Below are 27070 nucleotides of genomic sequence, written 5' to 3' on the forward strand. Positions count from 1 at the left end.
TTGCTCTGGTCTACGAGTGCGTGCGCGCCCGTGGTTTTCCGGCAGAAGTGCCCTTAGGACCCGTATAAGGAAATTCCGTTACATCTGACGTCACACATACCCATACTCGAAAAAAAACTTTCCGAAACTTGTGACAAACCGGAAGGAGCATTTTTGGCACAGAAATACTCCTTCAAACGTACAATTTAATTTTTGAAACTTTGTCCATGTTTAGCATGGGAATCCAACTCTTTAACAGTGTAAAAAACTCAGTATGCATGAAATAGCATTTCACCCCCCCTTTAAAATAAGAAAGAAACTACTTGCTAATGGTGTAAGAAAAATAAGCTTATTTCAAGATATATCAAGTAGATTCATCTTGTTTTAAGGATGTTTAGATGTTTTTGATGGAAAACAAGAGGAAAATAATGAATCAAGTTTTGTTTTTTTTTTTTGCAGTGGAAACAAGATAGTGTATATTAGTAATGTGTGCCACAATAAAATGCTCCCTGTTCATATCTCCCTGATGATTTTTGTAGCTAGCACATAATATTTGTAGTCTCCATTGATTCCATCATCGGGTGCAGTGTGCTAGAATAAACTGCTGTTTACATGGAGAGACAGACTGCGAGAAACGGTGAAGGAAAAGGTAGATGCATTTATTGCACAGCTCATAGCTTTTACTGTTTGAAGCTGTATCCTGCCTGCTGTGAAAATAAGACAAAGGAAAAAAAAAAAGAAAAAAAACATTTTATATTACGGAAGAAAATATTGAATCTGTGAAAGATGGCACGTACCGGGGCCCATTCAGATCAATATTACTGTCTAGTGTTAGATGTGTATTTACCTTGTACAGCTGTACTCCTATAAATATGGTTTAATGTATTATTGATAGTTTCAAAGACTAAGTGATCAAATATTTTTATGAAATGCAACAGTACGGATATAATAAATTTTGCTAAAATCTTGTTTACCTGTATGATATTCTGATATACTGTTAAATAAACTCTGACAAGGTCTAAAGTTCTTTTTATAGTTCTGATTATACTCATGTCTGATTGTGTGAGCAGTTATTCATCGTACTGAAAAATAATTAAACACACTTGACGCTTGAATATTTATGTATATGTGTATATATATATGTATATATATATATATATATTAGGGCTGTCAAAAGATTAATCGCGATTAATCGCATTCGCATCCAAAATAAAAGTTTGTGTTTACATAATATATGTGTGTGTACTGTGTATAATTAAATTTGTATATATAAATACACACACATGCATGTATATATTTAAGAAAAATGTGTTATTTATATATATATATATAAAAAATATATTTATATATAATATAAACTATATAAATATATATACAGTATATGTATGCAAATATTTCTTAAATATATACATGCATGTGTGTGTATTTATATATACAAAATAATTATACACCGTACACACACATATATTATGTAAACACAAACTTTTATTTTGGATGCGATTAATCGCGATTAATCTTTTGACAGCCCTAATATATATATATATATATATATATATATATATATATATATATATAATGTATGTATGTATGTGTGTGTGTGTGTTTATATTTTTATGTTTATTTATATATATATATATATATATGTGTGTGTGTGTGTGTGTGTGTGTGTGCGTGCAGTGCAGTAACTGATTGCATGTAATCTGATTACATAATTAGATTATAGTATAAAATGCTCATAATCAGATTAGTTACTTTTTATGAATAACATTACATATTCACGCAATGACAGTAAATTATTCATAATCCTATTGTGCATCATATTGTTTAGAAGGGCCATGTAAAACAATTTGTGACGCTTCTACATTTGAAGCACCTCTCATTTACACCAGGTATGAGTTGAATAAATATGCAAGTTACTAAACACTGCTGATATATAACTGTGAAATAGTGTCTTCATCATATCCAGAGACCTTCACTGATTATTGATCTGTACAAAAGTCTGGACAAACATATTTCAAACCTGGAAAACTTCGAATGTGTAATGTTATTGCCTTTTATTATTGATTTGTTCATGTAATGCAAGGATTCCCAAACCTTTTTTTTTGCCAGACACCTTGGAGACCCCTGAGATTTTAAGTAGATTTTTCAATAATTGAACCTCTGATGTCAGATAATGGTCACATTGACATGCAGGTAAACAAATAAAATATTCATATTTTTAGTTCAATCATTGTATTTGTTTAATCATATTTATTTATCTTCTATTTTCAAATGATTTATTCATTTTTATGATTTAATTAATCATAGCTTTTTCATCAACTCACAATTCTGCAGTTCTTTCATTAACCCCAATTATGTAATTCTTAACTCTTTCCCCGCCATTGACGGACATTTCCAGCTTTCTGTGTTTTATTAGGGGACTCTATAGACATCTTCTGAAAAAGACATGTGAAGAAGTGGCAGAAACTAGCGATAGCATAATGTAAAATAATGAGATTGATCATCATTTTGACCATCATCCAGACCACAAGGTGGCACACACAACATTCATAATCTTAAAAATAGTCAATGAAGAATTTAAAAAGAATATTTCTTGGCTGGTTCGGTACAAATGAAACCTAAACTACATAATGTCCGAAAAGCCCCGAAACCTTCCACTCTGGATGGTGAAATCTGACGTTAAATGCAGTAAAGATAAAGAAGCGGGAAAGAAGAAATCACATAAAACCTCAAAACGGAGAGCGAAGAAGAGACGGAGGTAGAAACACCTTTAACTATCACTTATTAATAATAATGTGAACGGACGTTTCATGAAATATTGTTTTCGCCCAACGATGTCTTTCTCAGTGTCGTCACGTACTGGATGAACGAGAGGGAGCTCGTGGAAACAGCGCTCAGGATTTTGAAGGATGATAAGGTAAAAGGATTTTGACTCATAAATGAATTATGGCACATGATACAGACCTATTATTATTTCTCTTATGAATCATAGTCATGTGCTAGAGATGCAATGCAGGCCCCGGAGGAGATAATGCTCATTCCAGAGACAGATGAAGACACGTCTGACTCAGATGTACAGGACAGGACATATGTTTCAAACATTGCCGAGCAAGAGACTGTGCCATATGGACACTGCATGGAAGAAAGTTCCAGTACAAAACCAGACTGCCGTTTAAAATCTCCTCCTGATGCTTCAGGAACTTCAGAGAAGCCTGGCGTGGATGATGAGGCTCTTGAGCTTGTTCGAGAGATTTTTTTCACATAATTTAAGCCTAAAGTCACACAAAAGTTTTGTTACAGATAATTTTACCAAATATTTTAAGAGATACTTAATCATTTACTCACCCTCATGTCTGGCTTGCTTTCTTATGTGGGACTTAAAAGAAGATAATTTGAAGAATGTCCCGGTTGCTCTTTTCCACGCAGTTACGGCAAACGGGGACTGGAGCTTTCAACTTTCAAAAAGTGACATAAAAGTAGTTTGAATGAGTCGTCATAACCACTTTTATGATCCATTTTTAGTGTTTTTGGAGCTTGACAGCTTTTTAATGAATTATGATGACGTAACAAAGTATTATTTTGCAGAAAACAGTTGAACATTCAAAAGTTCTCCTTTGTGTTGCCCAGAACAAAGAAAGTCATTTGGGTTTGGAATGACATGAAAGTGAGTAAATTACTTTTTATTACTATTATCTCTTTTCACACATTTTTCTTTTGTTTTTATTGCAATCTAGTTATGATTTGTATGGTCTGTATGTGATCTGCTGGAAACAAGGTTGATGCTTGAAGAAAGGTCATTTCTAAACCAGTTTCTCTGGTAATTGTCATTTGCACACTTGCACTTTCTTGGGTCCTTTGGGTAAGAAAGCAAATGAGAATGTTTAATTACATGCAAGAATAAATTGTATATTTATTCATTTGAATAAAAACCCAACTAACCTCAGGCTTTAAATCCTTCAAGAGGCGACTAATGTAAGTTTCCGAGGACAAACTATGAAGTCAAGATTTTATTTCGCTGCTCAGGAGACAATAACAGACGGCGGTGATACTCAAAAACAGATATCACAGGTGTGCAGGTGCATAAGAAAGTGTTTTTATTTGGACTCTCAGAAGACACGCTGAATAATAGGGAAGGAAACATCACAATCCTGGGGAATGTCATGTTAAAATTCATAAAATACACCAACAGGATGTTATACGTGGTGACTGTAATTTGTCTCCAGACTACAAATTCTTTTCTGATTTAATCATTACAGTGTGATCTATAATCATGCAAATATAATGTGGGAAATGATTTCAGAAAGAATGTTCAATATGCTTTAAATGAATTATTTCACACTACTTCAATATCAAACACAATCTCTTAAAATGCATATGAATAGAAAATAATCAATCCTTCCTGAGGTGGAGATCTCGGCTCTGGCTGGGGACAATCATTACAAACATCCCAGCCAGATGCTAATACTGTCATGAATGGGTCGTGTCTGAAATGTTCCTGATGCTACTTCGGTTCATATTTTAAGATTGTATTAAATGCCACTTCGCCTAAGACTAAATCGTCTGATAGTCAGATCTGCACTTTTTAAAAGGAGTATTTCATGCAATCGAAGATGATCAAATTATAATTTAAATGCCTGCATTTAGAAACATTTTAATAAAAATATAAGATGTTTTCATGAGTGCAATTACAATAACAAGCTTTTATGCAAGAATCTTTTTCTACAACAAACGCACTTTAAAAAAAGCTGTCCACAAATTTAAATTCATTGAATTTTGCACCAATCAAAATTTTCTGGGGAAATTACTAATTTATAAATTCATACCTGTGTAATGTTTATTGTGTCAGTGCAGTTGGCTCTTTACAGTAACACAAATGACAGTCAACCTCAATATCATGTATTAACTGAATCGATCTTTAAACGTGGTAAGTAGAAGAGCCCAGCTAGTGTTCGGTGTTCTCAGAAAGTAGTGGCGTCAGGCTGTTCATGTGGCCATCAAAAACACTCATCTAAAACAAAAGACAACAAGAGTCAATGCTCAGTTCCAAAACATTTAAAAAACGATGCATAAAAAACCCCAGCTACTACTTACAGTCTTTGGCTTGTAAACGCCTAGTTTAAAACGACAGCAGACCACGTCTACGCAGAAGCCAACCAGACCATGTAACATGCCTGCAGAAACAAATCACAATCATGGAATCATTTCAAATGAGATATGTTTGATTAGCTGATCTCTGTCCATTTACCTGTTGTTGAGAAAATGCCTCCTATGATGCCACAGAGGCGCACGAGGAACTGCCACAGGGGCATGTGCTGCTCCGTCACCTTTACCATCAGAGAGCTGATGTCATACTTCATAAAGATCCCAGAAACCCCATGACTCCCCGCTGCGTGGTTTATCACTCGCTCCTAAAGGAAAGAGAGTCCAAATGAGTCCAGTGATCATCATTTGCAATCATGCATACACTATGCACTTTTTAAAATTCAAATTAGCAAAATTGTGTCAGTTTGATTTGCAACTTGAATTAAAACAACAGATGGTTATGAATATATATTTTGAACTTTTGAAGCCATCTGTACCCGTTCAGTGACTGAATACTGGTGTGTGTCCGCTGACAACTTGTACGTCTGCAGTTTTGTGGGCACAATGGTAATAAAGTACTGGAACATCTGATTATCTAGCAAAAAAGACAAAACAGGGTAATCAGAAATGTAACTTTAAATTGTCAATCTGATAATATAATTTAAGGAAAAAATCTACTGAATTTGAAAAATACAAAAAAAATTCTGACTTTTGGACCACTATCATTTTTATACTATATATTTTTAAATGATAAATTAATAGAAATTATAAATATTATTTATAAAGTCATTCATATACACTGAACAAAATTATAAAAAAAAATGTTTTTATTGTTTTTGCCCGCATTTTTCATGAGCTGAACTCAAAGATCTAAGACTTTTTCTATGTACACAAAAGGCCTATTTCTCTCAAATATTGTTCACAAATCTGTCTAAATCTGTGTTAGTGAGCACTTCTCCTTTGCCGAGATAATCCTTCCACCTCACAGGTGTGGCATATCAAGATGCTGATTAGACAGCATGATTATTGCACAGGTGTGCCTTAGGCTGGCCACAATAAAAGGCCACTCAGGTGGATCGATTATCTCAGCAAAGGAGAAGTGCTCACTAACACAGATTTGCGAACAATATTTGAGAGAAATAGGCCTTTTGTGTACATAGAAAGTCTTACATCTTTGAGTTCAGCTCATGATTTCTCATAATTTTGTTTAGAGTAAATTGTTTATACTGTATTTATGCTAATCCAATAAGTTATATATATATATATATATGAATGATACAATTTGAATACAAATGTAATTGAATTAGAAAAATGCAAAAATATATATTTTAAATAAAATGTTTTGTCATTATTTATATATAATGTTTTATATAAATTATACATTTATTTTTATTTTATTTTTTTCCTGAAATTTTTGATAAATGTTAAAATCACTTACGATCTGCGGACACTTTTTCTGTGCCATCAAGTGGATTTAATATGCCTGGGATTTCCTCTCCAAAAGACAGATGGTCTATCCGATGGGAAAAGTTGTATGCTGAAAAATAAAACAGTCCTCCTTATTAGCGAACTGACCTCTTGGACATAAATCTTAAGGTACCTTTTCCTTTTTTAGATATTGCATTCTAGTCTGGATGCAAAAGCACTGGATATGTTTTGGATAGAATGAGCCATTCAGAAAATATCTGCAGCACCAAAACCCACTTCCAGAACATGCATATGAACAAACTAAGTTAAGGTCTGAAGACGCTCTTCGGCTTACTCTCATGGCTGACCAGGGCCGCTAGATGAGCATGACCTCGGGGGTGTGGGATGGCCCTGAAATGAACATGAAATAAGAATATATACAGTTCGGTCTCATTCAAAGGTGTACATCATCTGACTACATCAACGATCGATTGGACTCTTCAACTGACATGCATTTGAACTAAAAGTAAGTTTGCAGTACTTAAAAACAACTTTTACTGGAGTCAAAATGTGATTGGATGCAAAAAACAGAATGAAACGAAACATACTTGCCAACAGTGATGTGGAAATTTCCTGCTACTTTATTAACATAGAGGTGTCCATGAATCCGGCAGGAATTTAGAGGCTGTGTGGGGTCATCTTCCCTACACGGTCAACAAAAAATCACATACTCCTTAAAGTCACTATGAAATCAAAATGGACAATTCTTATTTTTTATGGAATGTTGCAGTATTTATTATAAATTATTTATCCGTGCACATTCTTCATGTGCCTTCTTTATTTAAAATAACTTCCCCTCATCTCTTCTCTTCTCTGATAATGCGTTAATGGACGAGAGGGCGGGACAACCTGTCACTCACACAAGATTGACCAATAGCAAACCACAACCATCCAATCAATTCCCGATGGACAAAATCAAGTCCCGCCCCACATTTTTTCTTGTTCGAGAAGCCGACATATAAATGTCACAATAGGAAATAAAAGACTATCAAAACTTCCGTTTCATGCCGACTTTACGTTTGACGTGGTGTAATGCGTTCTCGTACAGGTGTCATGTGTTCTGACCTGGGTGGGAGAGCAGTGGGGGCACCTTTCATGACATTCTTGAACAGAACATCCTGGAGTGAATGTTCCTCACGCAGACGGTCCTGAATGAGCAAAAGTGTTCTGAGGGACACAAAAAGGATTTTTCTTATTATAATTACATCTTTATATTGACAAATATATGACATTACAATTGTGTCCTAAGGTCATAGGTCACAGGAACCACTTTGGAGGTTGAAAACGTAATGAAAAGAAATGTACCTGTGCCAGATTCTCTGCTGAGGAGAAAGGTCAAAAACAACCTGCGAAAGAGTCATAAACATGTTACGGCACCGCTATAAAATATGGAAATAAGTAACATTCAGATACTCACGGGTTCATACTGCAGGCCGTCAGATGCCACCATCGTCTCAGCGAGATCCAACACATCTGCACCAACAACTGAAACAAAAAATTCAAAAGATTATTAACAAATTTTATGCTGCAAGTCATACAGCACATTACTATAGAACGATTTACTTACATTGGCACCTCATGGCAACTGTGATATCAATATTAATTCGGAGTTTGCTGCAGGATGAAATAAAATGTTAGTCTTTTTAATGCACATCTATATTATGTGCAGATACAAAATAACAATTTACTGTTATGTTAAAGTCACCTAGTAAAATCCTTATCCACTTCATACTCGTACTTCATCCATGTGTCCCGATACACAAAGAACTCAAAGAAGGCCAAGAGTGCCATCGCCGTGAAGGCCAACACAGATACTGAGAAAGAAAAAAAGACAATTTCATTTGATTTATGATGTTTCAAGTCAGTAATATTTGAGAACAGTCAGAAAGGAAAAAGCATCTATCTATCTATCTATCTATCTATCTATCTAATACACCAGGGATATAATACTTAACAAAAAACTAAAACAATAAAAAAACATTTTCTTTACTTAAAATAAACATACATTAAAGTTAAATAAACTTATTTTATTTCAGCTATTTGACAATGAAGCATTTCTCGTTTTCATTTAGTTTAACTTGATGTACTAAAATAAATAAAACTAAAATAAAAAAAGTAATTAAAACTATATATACAACTTTTAAAACAAGTTAAGAACTCAAGAATATTAAGAACTCGTTCAAAATATTTATTTTATTCAAAATAAAAACTAACAGTATTTTAATTGTACTATACTATACTGTACTATACTACTACTACTTATACAAACAATTAAATAACACTGATACAAACACACACACACACGTGTATTTATGTAGTCTCTTTAAACCAAACATCAATATGACAAATGAAATCTCAGCTCATCTCACCAGTTCCTCCACTGGCTGTCGTCTCCACATAACTCTCAGGAACCTTGGGAAAAGCATCCAACTCCTTCACAAAGTTCAGGGCTTTCTTTTTGTTCAGCCTCCTCATCGTCACGGCAGTTAGATGTAATCTTCCTCATGAATTTAGGCTGCAATTCATCATTTGTACATCAAGAATTGCACATTTATGAGCAGTAATTACAATAACTTTCTACGTAATTAGCATACAATGCTAAATATGCGAAACGTTTTAATACATATAAGATTGTAAACATTTTTTAAAGTGAATTTATTTCAACAATTTGTATGTGAAGGCTCGTTCATCTCAGTTGTCTATGGTTACTGTTAGCCACTGCTAGCCGTGCCCTTGTCTGGCTTGCCATTTTAATTATTTCGTTCTCTACTTACCTTGAAATGCTATTTTAAGTGCCTCATTGTTTTTTTAAATACAGTGTTTAACTAAATAATCCTTTACATTGAGCGTTTAGTGAAATAACGGACAAACACGTAGAGGACTCGGAAGAGAGGGACGCTGATGCATAGCGCTGATGTGCTGAAGTCGCGAGCATCCGGTCCGGTGAATTATGGGAAATGTAGTCATTTTACTGTAATAAAAAAATACGTGGAAAAGTGGGTGGATTCGGAATAGAATACTATCTTACTACTAGTACTATTTCTATTGTTAAGTTTTAGTAAATAGATTAGTAGACTATTCCGAATTTAGAGAAAAATCCAAGCAATTCTAATCGAGTCTAATTAAGCCTAATTAGCTTGAGTCTAATTAAAATAAAATCTGACAGTCACAGTTACAAAGCTTTTATTCATGACGTGCATTTCTGAGTCAAAAAAAATAATACTAAATAATAACTATTGCGGTTTTGAACATGAAATATTACACAACACCAGGCAAACATGTCTGTATTTAATTGTATCATAACCATCTTTGGAATTGTTTTATCTGCAAAAAATAGTTTGCATTCATTTTCTAGGCTATTACCACAGCAGTCATTTAAATATATGTAAAGTTGTAACAGAAAACTGAAAATAACACCAAATTAGTAGCACAATTTTACATAGTAAACATTAAGCTGTTGCATCATTAAGTGGCTTCTGGATGTAGTAAACACCATATTAGAAATTTAAATGTCAGCTGAATCGGGACCCTCGTCCCGTAACACTGCCGGTTCATGACTGTCGGAGGTTGGTGTGCCGGTGTTCTCTTGAGAGGGGTCTTCAGAACAGCAGCTAATGGTGGGTGATATCACATCAGGGCTTGTGTCACATGACTCTGTGCTCTGTTCAGATGTTGCAGTGGTAGTGATGGTGGTGGCCACACTGGGAGGGATGGGGTCAAACTCATCATCATCATCCTCCAGGTTGGAACATTCATTGATGCCTTTTGGAAACAAAGTGGTTTGATTATACAACACCAGCAAAACTGGTCCAAATTAGAAATGCACTAAATATTTATATTATACACTACCATTCAAATTCACTACCATGCAATTTAAAATAGCTGCTTTCTATTTGAATATATTTTAAAATGTAATTTATTCCTGTGATATCAAAGCTGACTTTTTTTTTAGCATAATTTCTCTAGTCTTCAGTGTCACATGATCCTTCAGAAATCATTCTAATATGCTGATTTGCTGCTTTTATAATTAATAATTTTATAATTATTATCAATGTTGAAAATAGTTGTGCTATATTTTTGTGGAAACAGTGATACATTTGTATTTTTCTGGAATCTTTGATTAATAGAAAGTCCAAACATCATTTAGTTGAAATAAAAATATTTTGTAATATTATTAATATCTTTACTGTCACTTTTGATCAATTTAATGTGTACTTGCTGAATAAAAGTATTAATTTCTTTTAAAAAATCTTACTAAACCAAACTTTTTAACTTTAATGTACACTGGTGTTTTTTTGAAAAAAACATTATATCAGTAAATATTTGATATTGAATTGTGAATGTTAATTTTTTTAGATTATTTTGTCATCATTTAGCCGTAATTAAAGATTAAAGAAATAATGCTAGATTATTACAAAAAAAAATTAACTATAAGATTTAAGATTGAACGTTAAAACATTGTTTTAACATGGACAAAAATCTATTGACTTAGTTTTTGTGTTTTACTTCGTCATTTACTTTTTAAATATTATACATGTGTCGGTTAAATTCCATAACACAATTATCTAGAAAATAATTATCGCCACAGTATTAATCGTAATGTATCACAATATAAAATAATGCACAATAACTTACTGCTAAAGGCCTCTGGATATTGTTTCGCAACCTTGCCTTTTAAAGTCCTGAGGAAACACAAAATCATGTTAGGAAATGGATTGTTACACCATACATTGTAATATTAGTATTAAACATATGTAAAATAATATATTTCAGACATTGTTTGCACTTTCAACTTGATTGCAATTTGTAATGGATGTAAAGAGATCAGATATTAGTTGTCCAACATTACCCTAATTCACCATATAGTTAGTGGATATAATACCTTATTCGTCTGAAGATGCTGTCCAAGTCTTTCTTCATCTCTATTAATGTACGGGTGTGCATTAGAAAGTGTTCATTCATCTGTTGTAAGCGCACATTGGACAGCCCATTGAAGTTGATCAGCATCTCATTGGTCTTCTCAAACCGGTCCAGCCTGGAAGACATGCAGCAAAATCAGGTTACAAACCTAGTACAAAATGCTGCCTAGGTAGGTCACTCACTAGATAGGGAAACCCACATATGTCTCTGAGCTTGAATGATGGCGTTCACATCCTCAGAGTTCACCATGCTGAGCATCCTGTTACAGAATATTCCCGATGCGGTGGGCTCCATGATGACGCTTTTCACAAAACACAAGATAGTAGCGTTACTAATTAATCAAATTAGTACAGTACAGTACAATACAACAAGTACAGTCGCTTACGTGGTAAAATATTCACTATCTGACTCGGTTAGTTTAAAAAAAAGTCTTCATTTGATGCCAGCTTCGCAGTAGTTTTGACTCAAATGCACACACACTTTTGGTATATTTGTGAAACGATTAAACAATTTCCCGCAGCGAAAAGCAGGCAGACATTTTTGTTGTGATATAGTCACATGATCACATGATAGTGAGGTAATGTGGGAGGCGGGATCACGGAGATTTTCTAAGCGTTGATTGGCTCTCCAGAAAGAGCGGCGTGTTTGATTTTTATTAAAACCAGGGTCGCGGGATTTATTTTAAATGGTTGAATCATTTTGTAATTTATTTATTTTATGTTATAAAGCGTTTACTTTCATAATCTTACCTGTCTATAATGACAAATGTATATATTTCAGGTGAAATTATCACAGTTTACACAGCCACTTTTGTGTAGTGTGTGTATAAATTTGTAATATAATTAATATTAAATAATTATTAAATAATTATTAATAATATAACATTCAAATACATTTTATTCATGTTTAATATTAAATAATAATTTATAATGGCTATTTCAGGTACAATTCTGTCACATGAAGAGGATAAATCGTTAAAGCACATTTGAAATGTAATACAAAACTAATTTAATCTACACCACAACAAAGCACACTGCAATAACACTTCAAATCAGATCCTGTATGAGAGCCTCTGCCTCTGGCCAAGTTCTCCTTCCCTTCACCTTCACTTCACATAGCCTACATATTTTTGTCCAAACAAACTCTGTGCTGTCACCGCTCAGATAATCCTGAAGGCATCTCAAGTTCTTTTGGAGTTTATGGGAAATGTCACTGTGAATTCCTCAATGTTCTTTGCATGATATGTTTCTACCAGACATATGCGGGTTCCAGGGGTGGAGCTAGACTCTCAGTACAGTGGGGGCGGAGCTTCATCATGGGGCCCTCTGCTACCAAGTCATTTTAAAATTAAAACCGTTAAAAAAAACGTAAAATATCTGATGAATCATCAAAAATAGTTTTAAAACGTATTAAAAATAGTTGGGTCTAAATCGGGCTCGGGCTCATAATTACAGTTAATGTGTCGGAAATATGTTACTTTGCCAGGGCCCCGTGCAATGTGTCACTTGGCGAGGGCCCCGTTCCTGTCCAGTGAAGCAAGATCAGCGGCGTTTGAGGGGCCCCTAATTGGCATGGGGCCCTGAGGCGGCCGCACCCATGCACCCACGCTATCTCCGCTACAGGCTGGTTCCTCTTCTGTCTTTGACCTTAACAGGAAACTCTAGCTTGCTTCTCTTAATGTCACCCATAACTAACAAGAAGATGGTTTGTGTCAGATTCAAAGGCTTATCTAAAATATTAGATGTTGGTTATATATATTCCATATTTCTTCCCTTAGAATATAAACAAAAGCCCCTGGTGGCGAATATTGCTTAATTTAATAATACAATTAATGTAATTTAATAGGTAATTATAATTATAAAATGCTATTATTTAATGATACAATAATATTATATAAATCAAATAATGCAATAATATAATTCAATAATAATTCGGGTTTATAAAACAAGATTATAAATATGAATTAATATTAATAATTGCTTATTGTAAGATTTTTAAGTTTATGCCACAGCACGCGACTCAATGTACTTTGGCGGTTGTCCGGTAAGTGGCAGTAAACAGATTCATAACTGATCCTCGATCATAGTGCATCGTCAAAGAAGAAGCCGTTAGCGCAGTCGAGCTCTTCACAAGAGTTCATCAAAAATCTATCACGATATAACAGTTACCCGTATTATTTAAAGGAGTTGCTCTTGATAACAGGTGATGAAGTAATTTTACTAGTTTTATAAAACCGACGACGAAAAAAGTAGCTTATAAAGCCGTTGCGTCCTGTACATCTAGCTGGCTAACATTAGCATCTTCTCATCTAACGTTCGATACTTGATTTATCCATCCATATTATTGCATTCCCACATTCCCCGTTTTTAAGAATTATGTTTTAATAAATAAATAAAAAACTCGTAAAGAATAGCAAACGTCTTTTTAATCTAATTTCAGCTGGTCGGAATGGCATCAGACTGGATTGGCAGTCTTGTTTCAGTCCACTGTGGAGCAACACTAGGAGTGTATCAAGGAGAAGTATCTTCAGTTGATCAGACCAGCCAGACCATCTCTCTCAGACATCCCTTCCACAATGGAGTCAAGTGCACTGTTCCTGAGGTCACTTTCAGGTAAATAATGAAACCTATTCTATGCCTTGTATGACATTGTAGTGTCTGTTTTTGATCCTTTATGAAGTTCAAAGATGTTTGTAAGGTAGGCAGCCTTGTCTCAGTGGACACATTCTACATTTCTGTAGGATTTTGAAGTCCATATGTACTTTAAAGTCCAGTTCTTAATACAGCTTTTAATACTTGATCATCAGAATTTGAATACCAAACACAAGTAGTTACTGTATTAAACAAATACTCCTTTCTAATCCGCAGTGCCATGGACATTAAAGATCTCAAAATCCTTGAGATCCGTAAGAGCTCCGCTGAAGTCCCGAAGCAGAATGGTCCAGACTCCAATTCCACATTGACGCCGCACGGCGGACGCAAGGACAAGGGTGGTGGTGCCCTAGTCAACAGCGCTCCGGTGACGGTACCTAATAAAACTGAACCCAAATTGCAGGAAGGAGGGGTGTCTCCGGTGCCACACTACTCCAAGAGTTACGGTGAACGTCACATGGACGTGGCTGGCCAAAGTAAAGGCTTTAGACGAAGACACAACTCCTGTGAGTCTGTGGCACGTTAGTATTTTCTCCAAAAAAAAGGTTTAAGCCAGTCGTTTGGATCTTTTGCTGTAGTGTGTCAGTAGAAAATATTATTTTACATTTCCAAACATTCCTTTTGCCATTAATTGTAATAATACAGTGAGATACAGTGCTCCACACGGAGATCTGTTCTCACCATCAGCAAGTCTGTCTGTGATTACATGAAGAAACAGAAAAAAAATAAAAAATATATACACACACACACACACACACACATATCGGTAAATATGTGCATATATATGTGTGTGTGTGTATTAAATAAATGTATTGATATATAATAACAACATTTTAATAACGTATTGATATTATTATTGTTATAAAATAAAATTATGGTGAATAAAATAACACAATAACAAAACAGGGCTTTTACTATTGTAATATTTCATTGTAAACTATTTAGTAAAAATATTAAGAAAAATATAATATTTAATTTAAAATACAATATTTACGACTTTAAAATGACAATACTAATTATTTATATATATATATATTTATATATAAATATGAAAATAACTAATTCTCACTTTAACTTCTTTGTTTCTAGGGTCATCTAGTTGCAAAGGTCCAAATCAGGCCACACCAAAAAAGAATGGCCTGAAGAACGGAGGTCATATGAAAAACAAAGACGATGAATGTTTTGGAGACGGTATAGATGATGTTCTCGATGAGGACTTTGATTTTGAGGGGAATCTGGCGCTGTTCGACAAGGCTGCTGTGTTCTCGCAGATTGATTCGTCAGAACGGCGAGGCAATGGTGCGAGATCTCGAGGGACACCTGGAGAGCAAACACCATCACGATACCGACATGACGAGAACATCCTGGAGGCCAAACCTGTTGTCTACAGACAGATCACAGTTCCACAGAATGGAACGAAAGAGTATAGCACTGGTACGAATCTGACCTCATTAACTATTAAATAACTTTGCTTACTTTATCTTAATTCATGCTATTTCTCTCAGACTCAGGGCTGGTGGTACCCAGCATCTCTTTCGAGCTGCACAAGCGTTTGTTAGCTGCAGCAGAAAGTCACGGTCTCTCTCTGGAGCGCAGGCTTGAGATGACGGGCGTATGTGCGAGTCAGATGGCCCTCACGTTACTTGGAGGCCCGAACAGGTTTGTGGGGCTTAAACAGGAATTGCATTGTCAGAAATATCTTCAGAGAGTCTGGTTATCATTGGTCTGGTTCTTCTCCTAGACTTACTCCAAAGAATGTGCATCAACGGCCCACAGTAGCCCTGCTGTGTGGACCACATGTCCAGGGCGCTCAGGGCATCAGCTGTGGCCGTCACTTGGCCAACCATGAAGTGGAGGTCATCCTTTTCCTGCCAAATTTTGTCAAGATGTTAGAGGCCATCACCAGCGAGCTTGCACTTTTTGGGAAGACGGGAGGCAAAGTGGTTTCTAATGTGAAAGGTGTGGCACTGTTGCATCTACATTTAATAATCATGCATGGTATAACATATAGGTGTATATTAGGGATGTCAGTTTACATACATTCCCATAATCAATCGTTGTTTAAATTAATGATCAATTAATCGTTAATCTTAACCTCTTAAATCTGAATTGGGGGGGAGGGGGCTCTACTAACATCATGTTACTTAAACACTTGCTTAACAGTGGTTTTACAGTAAATATAGGGAATATTACAACCACTTGTTGCTGAAGCTCAAACCTGCTGCGTAACACGAAAATTAACCTCATTGGTTCTTGCAGAAGCTCAAACGTGCTGCGTAACACGAGAATGAACCTCATTGGTTCTTGAGGAAGCTCAAACGTGCTGCGTAACACGAGAATGAACCTCATTGGTTCTTTCTGAAGCTCAAACCTGCTGCGTAACACGAGAATGAACTTCATTGGTTCTTGAAGCTCAAACCTGCTGCGTAACACGATGATTATCCTCATTGGTTCTTTCTGAAGCTCAAACGTGCTGCGTAACACGAGAATGAACCTCATTGGTTCTTTCTGAAGCTCAAACCTGCTGCGTAACACGAGAATGAACTTCATTGGTTCTTGCTGAAGCTCAAACCTGCTGCGTAACACGATGATTATCCTCATTGGTTCTTGAGGAAGCTCAAACGTGCTGCGTAACACGAGAATGAACCTCATTGGTTCTTGAGGAAGCTCAAACGTGCTGCGTAACACGAGAATGAACCTCATAGGTTCTTGCTGAAGCTCAAACGTGCTGCGTAACACGAAAATTATCCTCATTGGTTTTTGCTGAAGTTCAAACGTGCTGCGTAACACGAAAATTATCCTCATTGGTTCTTTCTGAAGCTCAAACGTGCTGTGAAACACGAGAATGAACCTCAATGGTTCTTGCTGAAGCTCAAACCTGCTGCGTAACACGATGATTATCCTCATTGGTTCTTGAGGAAGCTCAAACGTGCTGCGTAACACGAGAATGAACCTCATTGGTTCTTGAGGAAGCTCAAACGTGCTGCGTAACACGAGAATGAACCTCATAGGTTCTTGCTGAAGCTCAAACGTGCTGCGTAACACGAAAATTATCCTCATTGGTTTTTGCTGAAGTTCAAACGTGCTGCGTAACACGAAAATTATCCTCATTGGTTCTTTCTGAAGCTCAAACGTGCTGTGAAACACGAGAATGAACCTCAATGGTTCTTGCTGAAGCTCAAACGTGCTGCGTAACACGAAAATTATCCTCATTGGTTCTTGCTGAAGCTCAAACCTGCTGCGTAACACGAGAATGAACCTCATTGGTTCTTGCTGAAGCTCAAACGTGCTGTGAAACACGAGAATGAACCTCATTGGTTCTTGCTGAGGCTCAAACCTGCTGCGTAACACGAAAATTATCCTCATTGGTTCTTTCTGAAGCTCAAACCTGCTGCGTAACACGAGAATGAACCTCATTGGTTCTTGCTGAAGCTCAAACGTGCTGTGAAACACGAGAATGAACCTCATTGGTTCTTGCTGAGGCTCAAACCTGCTGCGTAACACGAAAATTATCCTCATTGGTTCTTTCTGAAGCTCAAACCTGCTGCGTAACACGAGAATGAACCTCATTGGTTCTTGCTGAAGCTCAAACCTGCTGCGTAACACGAAAATTATCCTCATTGGTTCTTGCTGAAGCTCAAACCTGCTGCGTAACACGAGAATGAACCTCATTGGTTCTTGCTGAAGCTCAAACGTGCTGTGAAACACGAGAATGAACCTCATTGGTTCTTGCTGAGGCTCAAACCTGCTGCGTAACACGAAAATTATCCTCATTGGTTCTTTCTGAAGCTCAAACCTGCTGCGTAACACGAGAATGAACCTCATTGGTTCTTGCTGAAGCTCAAACGTGCTGTGAAACACGAGAATGAACCTCATTGGTTCTTGCTGAGGCTCAAACCTGCTGCGTAACACGAAAATTATCCTCATTGGTTCTTTCTGAAGCTCAAACCTGCTGCGTAACACGAGAATGAACCTCATTGGTTCTTGCTGAAGCTCAAACCTGCTGCGTAACACGAAAATTATCCTCATTGGTTCTTGCTGAAGCTCAAACCTGCTGCGTAACACGAGAATGAACCTCATTGGTTCTTGCTGAAGCTCAAACGTGCTGTGAAACACGAGAATGAACCTCATTGGTTCTTGCTGAGGCTCAAACCTGCTGCGTAACACGAAAATTATCCTCATTGGTTCTTTCTGAAGCTCAAACCTGCTGCGTAACACGAGAATGAACCTCATTGGTTCTTGCTGAAGCTCAAACCTGCTGCGTAACACGAAAATTATCCTCATTGGTTCTTGCTGAAGCTCAAACCTGCTGCGTAACACGAGAATGATCCTCATTGGTTCTTGCTGAAGCTCAAACGTGCTGTGAAACACGAGAATGAACCTCATTGGTTCTTGCTGAAGCTCAAACGTGCTGCGTAACATGAAAATTATCCTCATTGGTTCTTGCTGAAGCTCAAACGTGCTGCGTAACACGAGAATGAACCTCATTGGTTCATGAGGAAGCTCAAACGTGCTGTGAAACACGAGAATGAACCTCATTGGTTCTTGCTGAAGCTCAAACCTGCTGCGTAACACGAAAATTATCCTCATTGGTTCTTGCTGAAGCTCAAACGTGCTGTGAAACACGAGAATGAACCTCATTGGTTCTTGCTGAAGCTCAAACGTGCTGCGTAACATGAAAATTATCCTCATTGGTTCTTGCTGAAGCTCAAACGTGCTGTGTAACAGGAGAATGAACCTCATTGGTTCTTGAGGAAGCTCAAACGTGCTGTGAAACACGAGAATGAACCTCATTGGTTCTTGAGGAAGCTCAAACGTGCTGCGTAACAGGAGAATGAACCTCATTGGTTCTTGAGGAAGCTCAAACGTGCTGCGTAACACGAGAATGAACCTCATTGGTTCTTGCTGAAGCTCAAACGTGCTGCGTAACACGAGAATGAACCTCATTGGTTCTTGAGGAAGCTCAAACGTGCTGCGTAACAGGAGAATGAACCTCATTGGTTCTTGAGGAAGCTCAAACGTGCTGCGTAACACGAGAATTAACCTCATTGGTTCTTGCTGAAGCTCAAACGTGCTGCGTAACACGAGAATGAACCTCATTGGTTCTTGAGGAAGCTCAAACGTGCTGCGTAACAGGAGAATGAACCTCATTGGTTCTTGAGGAAGCTCAAACGTGCTGCGTAACACGAGAATGAACCTCATTGGTTCTTGCTGAAGCTCAAATGTGCTGCGTAACACGAGAATGAACCTCATTGGTTCTTGCTGAAGCTCAAACGTGCTGCGTAACACGAGAATGAACCTCATTGGTTCTTGAGGAAGCTCAAACGTGCTGCGTAACACGAGAATGAACCTCATTGGTTCTTGCTGAAGCTCAAACGTGCTGCGTAACACGAGAATGAACCTCATTGGTTCTTGAGGAAGCTCAAACGTGCTGCGTAACACGAGAATGAACCTCATTGGTTCTTGCTGAAGCTCAAATGTGCTGCGTAACACGAGAATGAACCTCATTGGTTCTTGAGGAAGCTCAAACGTGCTGCGTAACAGGAGAATGAACCTCATTGGTTCTTGAGGAAGCTCAAACGTGCTGCGTAACACGAGAATGAACCTCATTGGTTCTTGCTGAAGCTCAAACGTGCTGCGTAACACGAGAATGAACCTCATTGGTTCTTGCTGAAGCTCAAATGTGCTGCGTAACAGGAGAATGAACCTCATTGGTTCTTGAGGAAGCTCAAACGTGCTGCGTAACATGAGAATGAACCTCATTGGTTCTTGAGGAAGCTCAAACGTGCTGCGTAACAGGAGAATGAACCTCATTGGTTCTTGAGGAAGCTCAAACGTGCTGCGTAACACGAGAATGAACCTCATTGGTTCTTGAGGAAGCTCAAACGTGCTGCGTAACATGAGAATGAACCTCATTGGTTCTTGAGGAAGCTCAAACGTGCTGCGTAACAGGAGAATTAACCTCATTGGTTCTTGAGGAAGCTCAAACGTGCTGCGTAACATGAGAATGAACCTCATTGGTTCTTGAGGAAGCTCAAACGTGCTGCGTAACAGGAGAATGAACCTCATTGGTTCTTTCTGAAGCTCAAACGTGCTGCGTAACAGGAGAATGAACCTCATTGGTTCTTGAGGAAGCTCAAACGTGCTGCGTAACACGAGAATGAACCTCATTGGTTCTTGAGGAAGCTCAAACGTGCTGCGTAACAGGAGAATGAACCTCATTGGTTCTTGAGGAAGCTCAAACGTGCTGCGTAACACGAGAATGAACCTCATTGGTTCTTGCTGAAGCTCAAATGTGCTGCGTAACACGAGAATGAACCTCATTGGTTCTTGAGGAAGCTCAAACGTGCTGCGTAACATGAGAATGAACCTCATTGGTTCTTGAGGAAGCTCAAACGTGCTGCGTAACAGGAGAATGAACCTCATTGGTTCTTGAGGAAGCTCAAACGTGCTGCGTAACATGAGAATGAACCTCATTGGTTCTTGAGGAAGCTCAAACGTGCTGCGTAACAGGAGAATGAACCTCATTGGTTGTTTCTGAAGCTCAAACGTGCTGCGTAACAGGAGAATGAACCTCATTGGTTCTTGAGGAAGCTCAAACGTGCTGCGTAACATGAGAATGAACCTCATTGGTTCTTTCTGAAGCTCAAACGTGCTGCGTAACACGAGAATGAACCTCATTGGTTCTTTCTGAAGCTCAAACGTGCTGCGTAACACGAGAATGAACCTCATTGGTTCTTGAGGAAGCTCAAACGTGCTGCGTAACACGAGAATGAACCTCATTGGTTCTTGCTGAAGCTCAAACGTGCTGCGTAACACGAGAATGAACCTCATTGGTTCTTGAGGAAGCTCAAACGTGCTGCGTAACAGGAGAATGAACCTCATTGGTTCTTGAGGAAGCTCAAACGTGCTGCGTAACACGAGAATTAACCTCATTGGTTCTTGCTGAAGCTCAAACGTGCTGCGTAACACGAGAATGAACCTCATTGGTTCTTGAGGAAGCTCAAACGTGCTGCGTAACAGGAGAATGAACCTCATTGGTTCTTGAGGAAGCTCAAACGTGCTGCGTAACACGAGAATGAACCTCATTGGTTCTTGCTGAAGCTCAAATGTGCTGCGTAACACGAGAATGAACCTCATTGGTTCTTGCTGAAGCTCAAACGTGCTGCGTAACACGAGAATGAACCTCATTGGTTCTTGAGGAAGCTCAAACGTGCTGCGTAACACGAGAATGAACCTCATTGGTTCTTGCTGAAGCTCAAACGTGCTGCGTAACACGAGAATGAACCTCATTGGTTCTTGAGGAAGCTCAAACGTGCTGCGTAACACGAGAATGAACCTCATTGGTTCTTGCTGAAGCTCAAATGTGCTGCGTAACACGAGAATGAACCTCATTGGTTCTTGAGGAAGCTCAAACGTGCTGCGTAACAGGAGAATGAACCTCATTGGTTCTTGAGGAAGCTCAAACGTGCTGCGTAACACGAGAATGAACCTCATTGGTTCTTGCTGAAGCTCAAACGTGCTGCGTAACACGAGAATGAACCTCATTGGTTCTTGCTGAAGCTCAAACGTGCTGCGTAACACGAGAATGAACCTCATTGGTTCTTGCTGAAGCTCAAATGTGCTGCGTAACAGGAGAATGAACCTCATTGGTTCTTGAGGAAGCTCAAACGTGCTGCGTAACGAGAATGAACCTCATTGGTTCTTGAGGAAGCTCAAACGTGCTGCGTAACAGGAGAATGAACCTCATTGGTTCTTGAGGAAGCTCAAACGTGCTGCGTAACACGAGAATGAACCTCATTGGTTCTTGAGGAAGCTCAAACGTGCTGCGTAACATGAGAATGAACCTCATTGGTTCTTGAGGAAGCTCAAACGTGCTGCGTAACAGGAGAATTAACCTCATTGGTTCTTGAGGAAGCTCAAACGTGCTGCGTAACATGAGAATGAACCTCATTGGTTCTTGAGGAAGCTCAAACGTGCTGCGTAACAGGAGAATGAACCTCATTGGTTCTTTCTGAAGCTCAAACGTGCTGCGTAACAGGAGAATGAACCTCATTGGTTCTTGAGGAAGCTCAAACATGCTGCGTAACACGAGAATGAACCTCATTGGTTCTTGAGGAAGCTCAAACGTGCTGCGTAACAGGAGAATGAACCTCATTGGTTCTTGAGGAAGCTCAAACGTGCTGCGTAACACGAGAATGAACCTCATTGGTTCTTGCTGAAGCTCAAATGTGCTGCGTAACACGAGAATGAACCTCATTGGTTCTTGAGGAAGCTCAAACGTGCTGCGTAACATGAGAATGAACCTCATTGGTTCTTGAGGAAGCTCAAACGTGCTGCGTAACAGGAGAATGAACCTCATTGGTTCTTGAGGAAGCTCAAACGTGCTGCGTAACATGAGAATGAACCTCATTGGTTCTTGAGGAAGCTCAAACGTGCTGCGTAACAGGAGAATGAACCTCATTGGTTGTTTCTGAAGCTCAAACGTGCTGCGTAACAGGAGAATGAACCTCATTGGTTCTTGAGGAAGCTCAAACGTGCTGCGTAACATGAGAATGAACCTCATTGGTTCTTTCTGAAGCTCAAACGTGCTGCGTAACACGAGAATGAACCTCATTGGTTCTTGAGGAAGCTCAAACGTGCTGCGTAACACGAGAATGAACCTCATTGGTTCTTGAGGAAGCTCAAACGTGCTGCGTAACACGAGAATGAACCTCATTGATTCTTTCTGAAGCTCAAACGTGCTGCGTAACACGAGAATGAACCTCATTGATTCTTTCTGAAGCTCAAACGTGCTGCGTAACACGAGAATGAACCTCATTGGTTCTTGAGGAAGCTCAAACGTGCTGCGTAACACGAGAATGAACCGAACATGCTTGAGCTTCCGTTTACCACTACTGTCTGAGTTGATTAATGTTTATATGTGAATAAAAGCCTAAATCCAATCTAAATTCAATTCAAACATAGTGAGTGTGTCAAGCTCACATCCCTTTCTCACAGACTTTGCAGGAAAGTTTGTATTTCGGTCGGATATGTCAATAGCAAAGCTAGTAAAATGATGTGCCTATTACTAATGTTATTTGGCTGTAAAGAGAGAGCACACTTCCGTTGCATGCGCTTGATTGCTGTTCTCTAACTCAGCACGAGTCAGTTGGATTAAAACTAAATCGTATATGTAGCCTAAGTATAAAACATGAACTGTACATGTTTTATAACCATATATGTATAATATGTGGTTCCCTAAACAGGAAAACATTATCTGCATTGGAGCTGCTTAAAATGTGTGCTGTATGATATACGATAGAATAATAGAATGAACTGTGAACAGAACGGTAACCAGCAGCTCGTACAATACATTTTAACAGACATAATTAAGCATAAAAATAACTCAAGCAAACATCTATTTGCTAAACTAATAAAGCCAACTAATATGATTGATTATGGTTTCTCCAATATTTAAAAAAATATATATTTAAATGATTTATTCTGGAAAAAGTGGTATCGGTGCATCCATACATAATAGTATAGAATTTAAATATTGTCGATTTAATGGTTATCAGCCATACAATGGAAATAATAAACAACTTAATGTATTATACAGACTTTTAATATCGGGCATCCCTAATCAAATTAAAGAATATGAACAACATTAAAGAGCAGCATTGGGCTTTATCAACTAAATCAGAGACCCAAAACCCTCCCCTCATTCATACAAGATCTGAGCATTTGTGATTGGATCACCAGGTTTTTTTTAAACTCAAAGATCTGTTTCCATCAACACACATTTGGTGCATGAAACCTTTATCACAGTTTCTGTATCTCACATATGTTCCTAACACACCCACCTGAATGCTTTGTTTAGATGGGCTTGGAGGTCTTGGAAACTTCCACACAGAATTGCAAAAACACGTTTACTTTGCATCCACCCACCCTCCTTACATAATATACCAGAACACCTATGAAAGTCAATGAAGATGTTATTTAGAAATTACTTTGTGTTAAGAGTTAAACTACATTAGTAACCTTTGGTCTGATCATCCACTCATTTAAAACAAATGTCATTTCGCCCTCAGACTTGCCTGAGACGCCAGTTGACCTGGTCATAAACTGCCTGGACTCGCACGAAAACGGATTCTTGAGGGACCAGCCCTGGTACAAGGCCGCCGCCGACTGGGCCAACCAGAATAGAGCCCCCGTCCTGAGCATCGACCCTCCAGTAAGTGGACAGGCGCACGCCGTAGAAGCCAAATGGTCACTTTCTCTGGGCCTCCCACTGCCTCTGTCCGAGGGCGCCGGCCGAGTCTACCTATGTGACATCGGCATTCCCCGACAGGTATTCCAAGAAGTGGGGATCAAATACCACTCCCCCTTTGGATGTAAATTCGTCATCCCGCTGCACTCCGAATAAGCCATTGACCTTCACGGTCAAGGCTCACTGAACCTGCCTTAAAGATTTTAAGAATGAACAGATGTCGGTTTGAATGTTGCAGCAGAACTGGAACTTCTCAGTCTCTTATTTTTTTTTCTCAAATTCTTCTCTACTTCTGTGATGATTCCCATCAAAGGGAAGTGGTGGAAAACGATACCAGCTCTTATGACAAACCTGATATGCCAGAAGTGGAACCAATATCAGTCTACTCACCGTCTGCTTCATATTCTTACAAAAATCTTCCACACGGCCACTTTAATATGCAAGGCTGATCTTTTTAGATGAAACAACTTTCATAACCCATTAAAAAATTATGCAGATATTCCACAAAAACATCAAAACTGGCTCAAACTTAATGCAACTTAATTGGTCTTATGGCATGTTTGAATCTTATTTTGTTACTTTCAGCATCTCAAATAGAAGAATTTGCTTTTAGTTTACAGTCGGATGTGCTGATTTCGACCGACTTTCATATTTTTTTCATGGAAAAATGTGCATTAGATGAGGGTTTTGCCTTTTTTCTCCCTTTTTTTCCTTTTTGTGCCAGATTGATGAAAGTCAATGTTAAGGCACAGAGATTGAGGCAGTTTATTGCTTGCAAAAATCTCGTTTCAAAGCGTTATTTGCTTTGTTGACCAAGCCCAGTGTGCTGTAAATATGTCAGATTGACTGGGTTCTTATCAGTGATAAAATGTTGCACACTTGAATGGTAAGGTAAGTGTACTAAAAAAAACTGTTTGTCAAATTTGGTTGACTTTGGACCATTACTGACCGTTTTAAGCAGTCATTGGCCAATACCACCAATTTTCTTATGCTTATATTCATTGCTGTGCTTTACCTCATTTCCTTTTTGTTTCCGTTCTTAGTGCTAAAAAAAAAAGCAGCTCATTAGATCCTGTTTTAAATGGGTTTCAGATGGAGTCGGTATTGCTTGTTTGGTTATATCAAACAAGGGTGTTTTATTAAGAGAGATGCTCCATGTGTTGCAATAAACCTGCTTGCTGAAATCGATTTGTGATTCTATTATAGGTTATATTGTTGTGTGCACAAACCCATTACAGAGCAGAAAGTCAGTGTGTGCTGCTCACTCAGTACTTTTAGGTAATGAATGATGAGTTTTTCAAAAGCACTGATAAAGACAAAGAGAGTTTTGTTTGTACCTGCAGATTACCATATGCCTTCTAAGTTAAAATAAGAGGCACTTACTATTCAGGATCCATATGCAACAATAATGAACTTAAAATTGTTTCACAGGTGACGCCAGTAATAACATACTGCTTTCATAAGACTTTATTTTTTACTGTTTTTTTTTTTTTTTTTTTTTTTTTTTTTCATTTAAGCTTTATTGTCTTCTGAATTTGAATATTTTGTTTCTTCCTTCTCCCACATTTAATTTAGAGGATTTTTTTCTTCTGCTGTATGACTTTAATCTTTGTTTTCTGTTCATAAGCCACATTCATTGTTTTGGCATAATGGTCATTGTTCCTTTTTCTTTTTCTTTTCTTTTCTTTTTTTGTGGCTATGTACAATCTAGGGGTGAAATCTCTAAAGTTGACCACCCCAGATGTCTAATTTTCTTGTCATAAGTGTTTAGATAAACTAGAAACCATCAGACCTTACTCATCAGCTATTCTCAGTCCTGAGAAAAAAAAATTAAATGTGAATTTTGGCGTTCCTATTAGCTTTTTCTGTTGATGTTCGTGTCTGTTAGGTCATTGGTGCGGCCTCTGGTGGCTGTTGGAGAGCCAATGGGCTCATTGAATTAGCTTTTGAGCTTAAAAGCGAAGGAAATTGTTATTGCTAAGCGAAGGAAAGAAAAGGCAATTGTTGAAAGCGTTAATAAGTTAATGATGCTAAAGAGATTGCATTGTCCATGTTTTGAGAACACAGGAAAGTAAAGGTTAATCTTATAGTGGATGAATGCAGAAAGGAGAACATATGTCTAATTATACAGCATTTACTGAGCAAATACAGGACAAAAAGCTTAAAAATGGTGGTAAAAATCAATTGCTGGTCTTTATGACTCGTTACTTGAGCTTAAAAAGTATTACTGCTGTACAAATGTTTTTTTTTTTTTATTCAATTGAATATTTGATGCCTTAGATGTATGTTAAAATGCAGTTTGATATAAATCATTCCTCTGTAGGAGTCATAAAAACTATGACCAAATTCTGTTGAGCAATTTAAAAGATTTTTGAAAACGTTTTGTTATCTGGTGATGCTCATTTGTGTGGCTCCCCCACATTTGTCACAATGACATAATTGAATACGTTTCTGAAGGTTCCGAGAGGTTTTGTTCAGTATCAAAAGTTGAAAGCTACTTTCCATTCTTTTTTCCATTCTTATGCCTTTTTCTTTACAAAAGCATGAGATCAAGGTTGTTAGCATTGCGTAATTTGATCATTTATCTCTGCACCTGTTGTATAAGGCAACACAATTCAGTAAACTGGTTTAGACAACAACATCATTACCATTAATTGTGAATTGGTGACATATCTGTTCAGCATAATTCTGATATCACTGGAAACCTTACATGCTTAAT

General features: G+C 37.7%; 4 protein-coding genes across 5 annotated transcripts; 2 read left to right on the forward strand and 2 right to left on the reverse strand.

Annotated features, from left to right (window-relative positions):
- The first annotated feature begins 2500 nt into the window (after window positions 1-2500).
- On the forward strand, window positions 2501-3990 carry LOC307150953 (uncharacterized protein). The gene is made up of 3 exons (XM_079858639.1): window positions 2501-2737; window positions 2827-2896; window positions 2972-3990. Exons 1-3 carry the CDS (start codon window positions 2610-2612, stop codon window positions 3242-3244), a joined length of 471 nt encoding a protein of 156 aa, XP_079714765.1. The 5' UTR covers window positions 2501-2609; the 3' UTR covers window positions 3245-3990.
- A 60-nt stretch (window positions 3991-4050) lies between these two features.
- Window positions 4051-9473, reverse strand: ergic2 (ERGIC and golgi 2). Its single transcript, XM_079858638.1, has 14 exons — window positions 9303-9473; window positions 8898-9043; window positions 8234-8342; window positions 8096-8142; window positions 7946-8013; window positions 7834-7874; window positions 7594-7695; window positions 7077-7172; window positions 6824-6879; window positions 6500-6598; window positions 5559-5656; window positions 5225-5387; window positions 5071-5150; window positions 4051-4987 (listed from the first exon to the last, which is right to left on the reverse strand). Exons 2-14 carry the CDS (start codon window positions 9001-9003, stop codon window positions 4922-4924), a joined length of 1131 nt encoding a protein of 376 aa, XP_079714764.1. The 5' UTR covers window positions 9004-9043; window positions 9303-9473; the 3' UTR covers window positions 4051-4921.
- A 216-nt stretch (window positions 9474-9689) lies between these two features.
- Window positions 9690-12012, reverse strand: kxd1 (KxDL motif containing 1). 2 transcript variants are annotated; one of them, XM_079859826.1, is made up of 5 exons: window positions 11834-12012; window positions 11648-11749; window positions 11411-11563; window positions 11164-11210; window positions 9690-10290 (listed from the first exon to the last, which is right to left on the reverse strand). In XM_079859826.1, the coding sequence occupies exons 2-5, from the start codon at window positions 11740-11742 to the stop codon at window positions 10034-10036; spliced, it is 552 nt and encodes a 183-aa protein (XP_079715952.1). In that variant the 5' UTR covers window positions 11743-11749; window positions 11834-12012; the 3' UTR covers window positions 9690-10033. The 2 variants fall into 2 exon arrangements, with proteins under 2 accessions (XP_079715952.1, XP_079715953.1); XM_079859827.1 differs by having other exon boundaries at window positions 9696-10290; window positions 11927-11984.
- Window positions 12013-13526: 1514 nt separating this feature from the next.
- edc3 (enhancer of mRNA decapping 3 homolog) lies at window positions 13527-26618 on the forward strand. Its single transcript, XM_079859079.1, has 7 exons — window positions 13527-13650; window positions 13888-14060; window positions 14316-14605; window positions 15189-15533; window positions 15605-15758; window positions 15841-16058; window positions 24173-26618. The coding sequence occupies exons 2-7, from the start codon at window positions 13897-13899 to the stop codon at window positions 24505-24507; spliced, it is 1506 nt and encodes a 501-aa protein (XP_079715205.1). The 5' UTR covers window positions 13527-13650; window positions 13888-13896; the 3' UTR covers window positions 24508-26618.
- The last annotated feature ends 452 nt before the right edge of the window (window positions 26619-27070 follow it).

The sequence above is a fragment of the Squalius cephalus genome (genome assembly GCF_949319135.1).
Source record: "Squalius cephalus genome assembly, chromosome: 23".
In the NCBI taxonomy this organism is placed as follows: Eukaryota; Metazoa; Chordata; class Actinopteri; order Cypriniformes; family Leuciscidae; genus Squalius; species Squalius cephalus.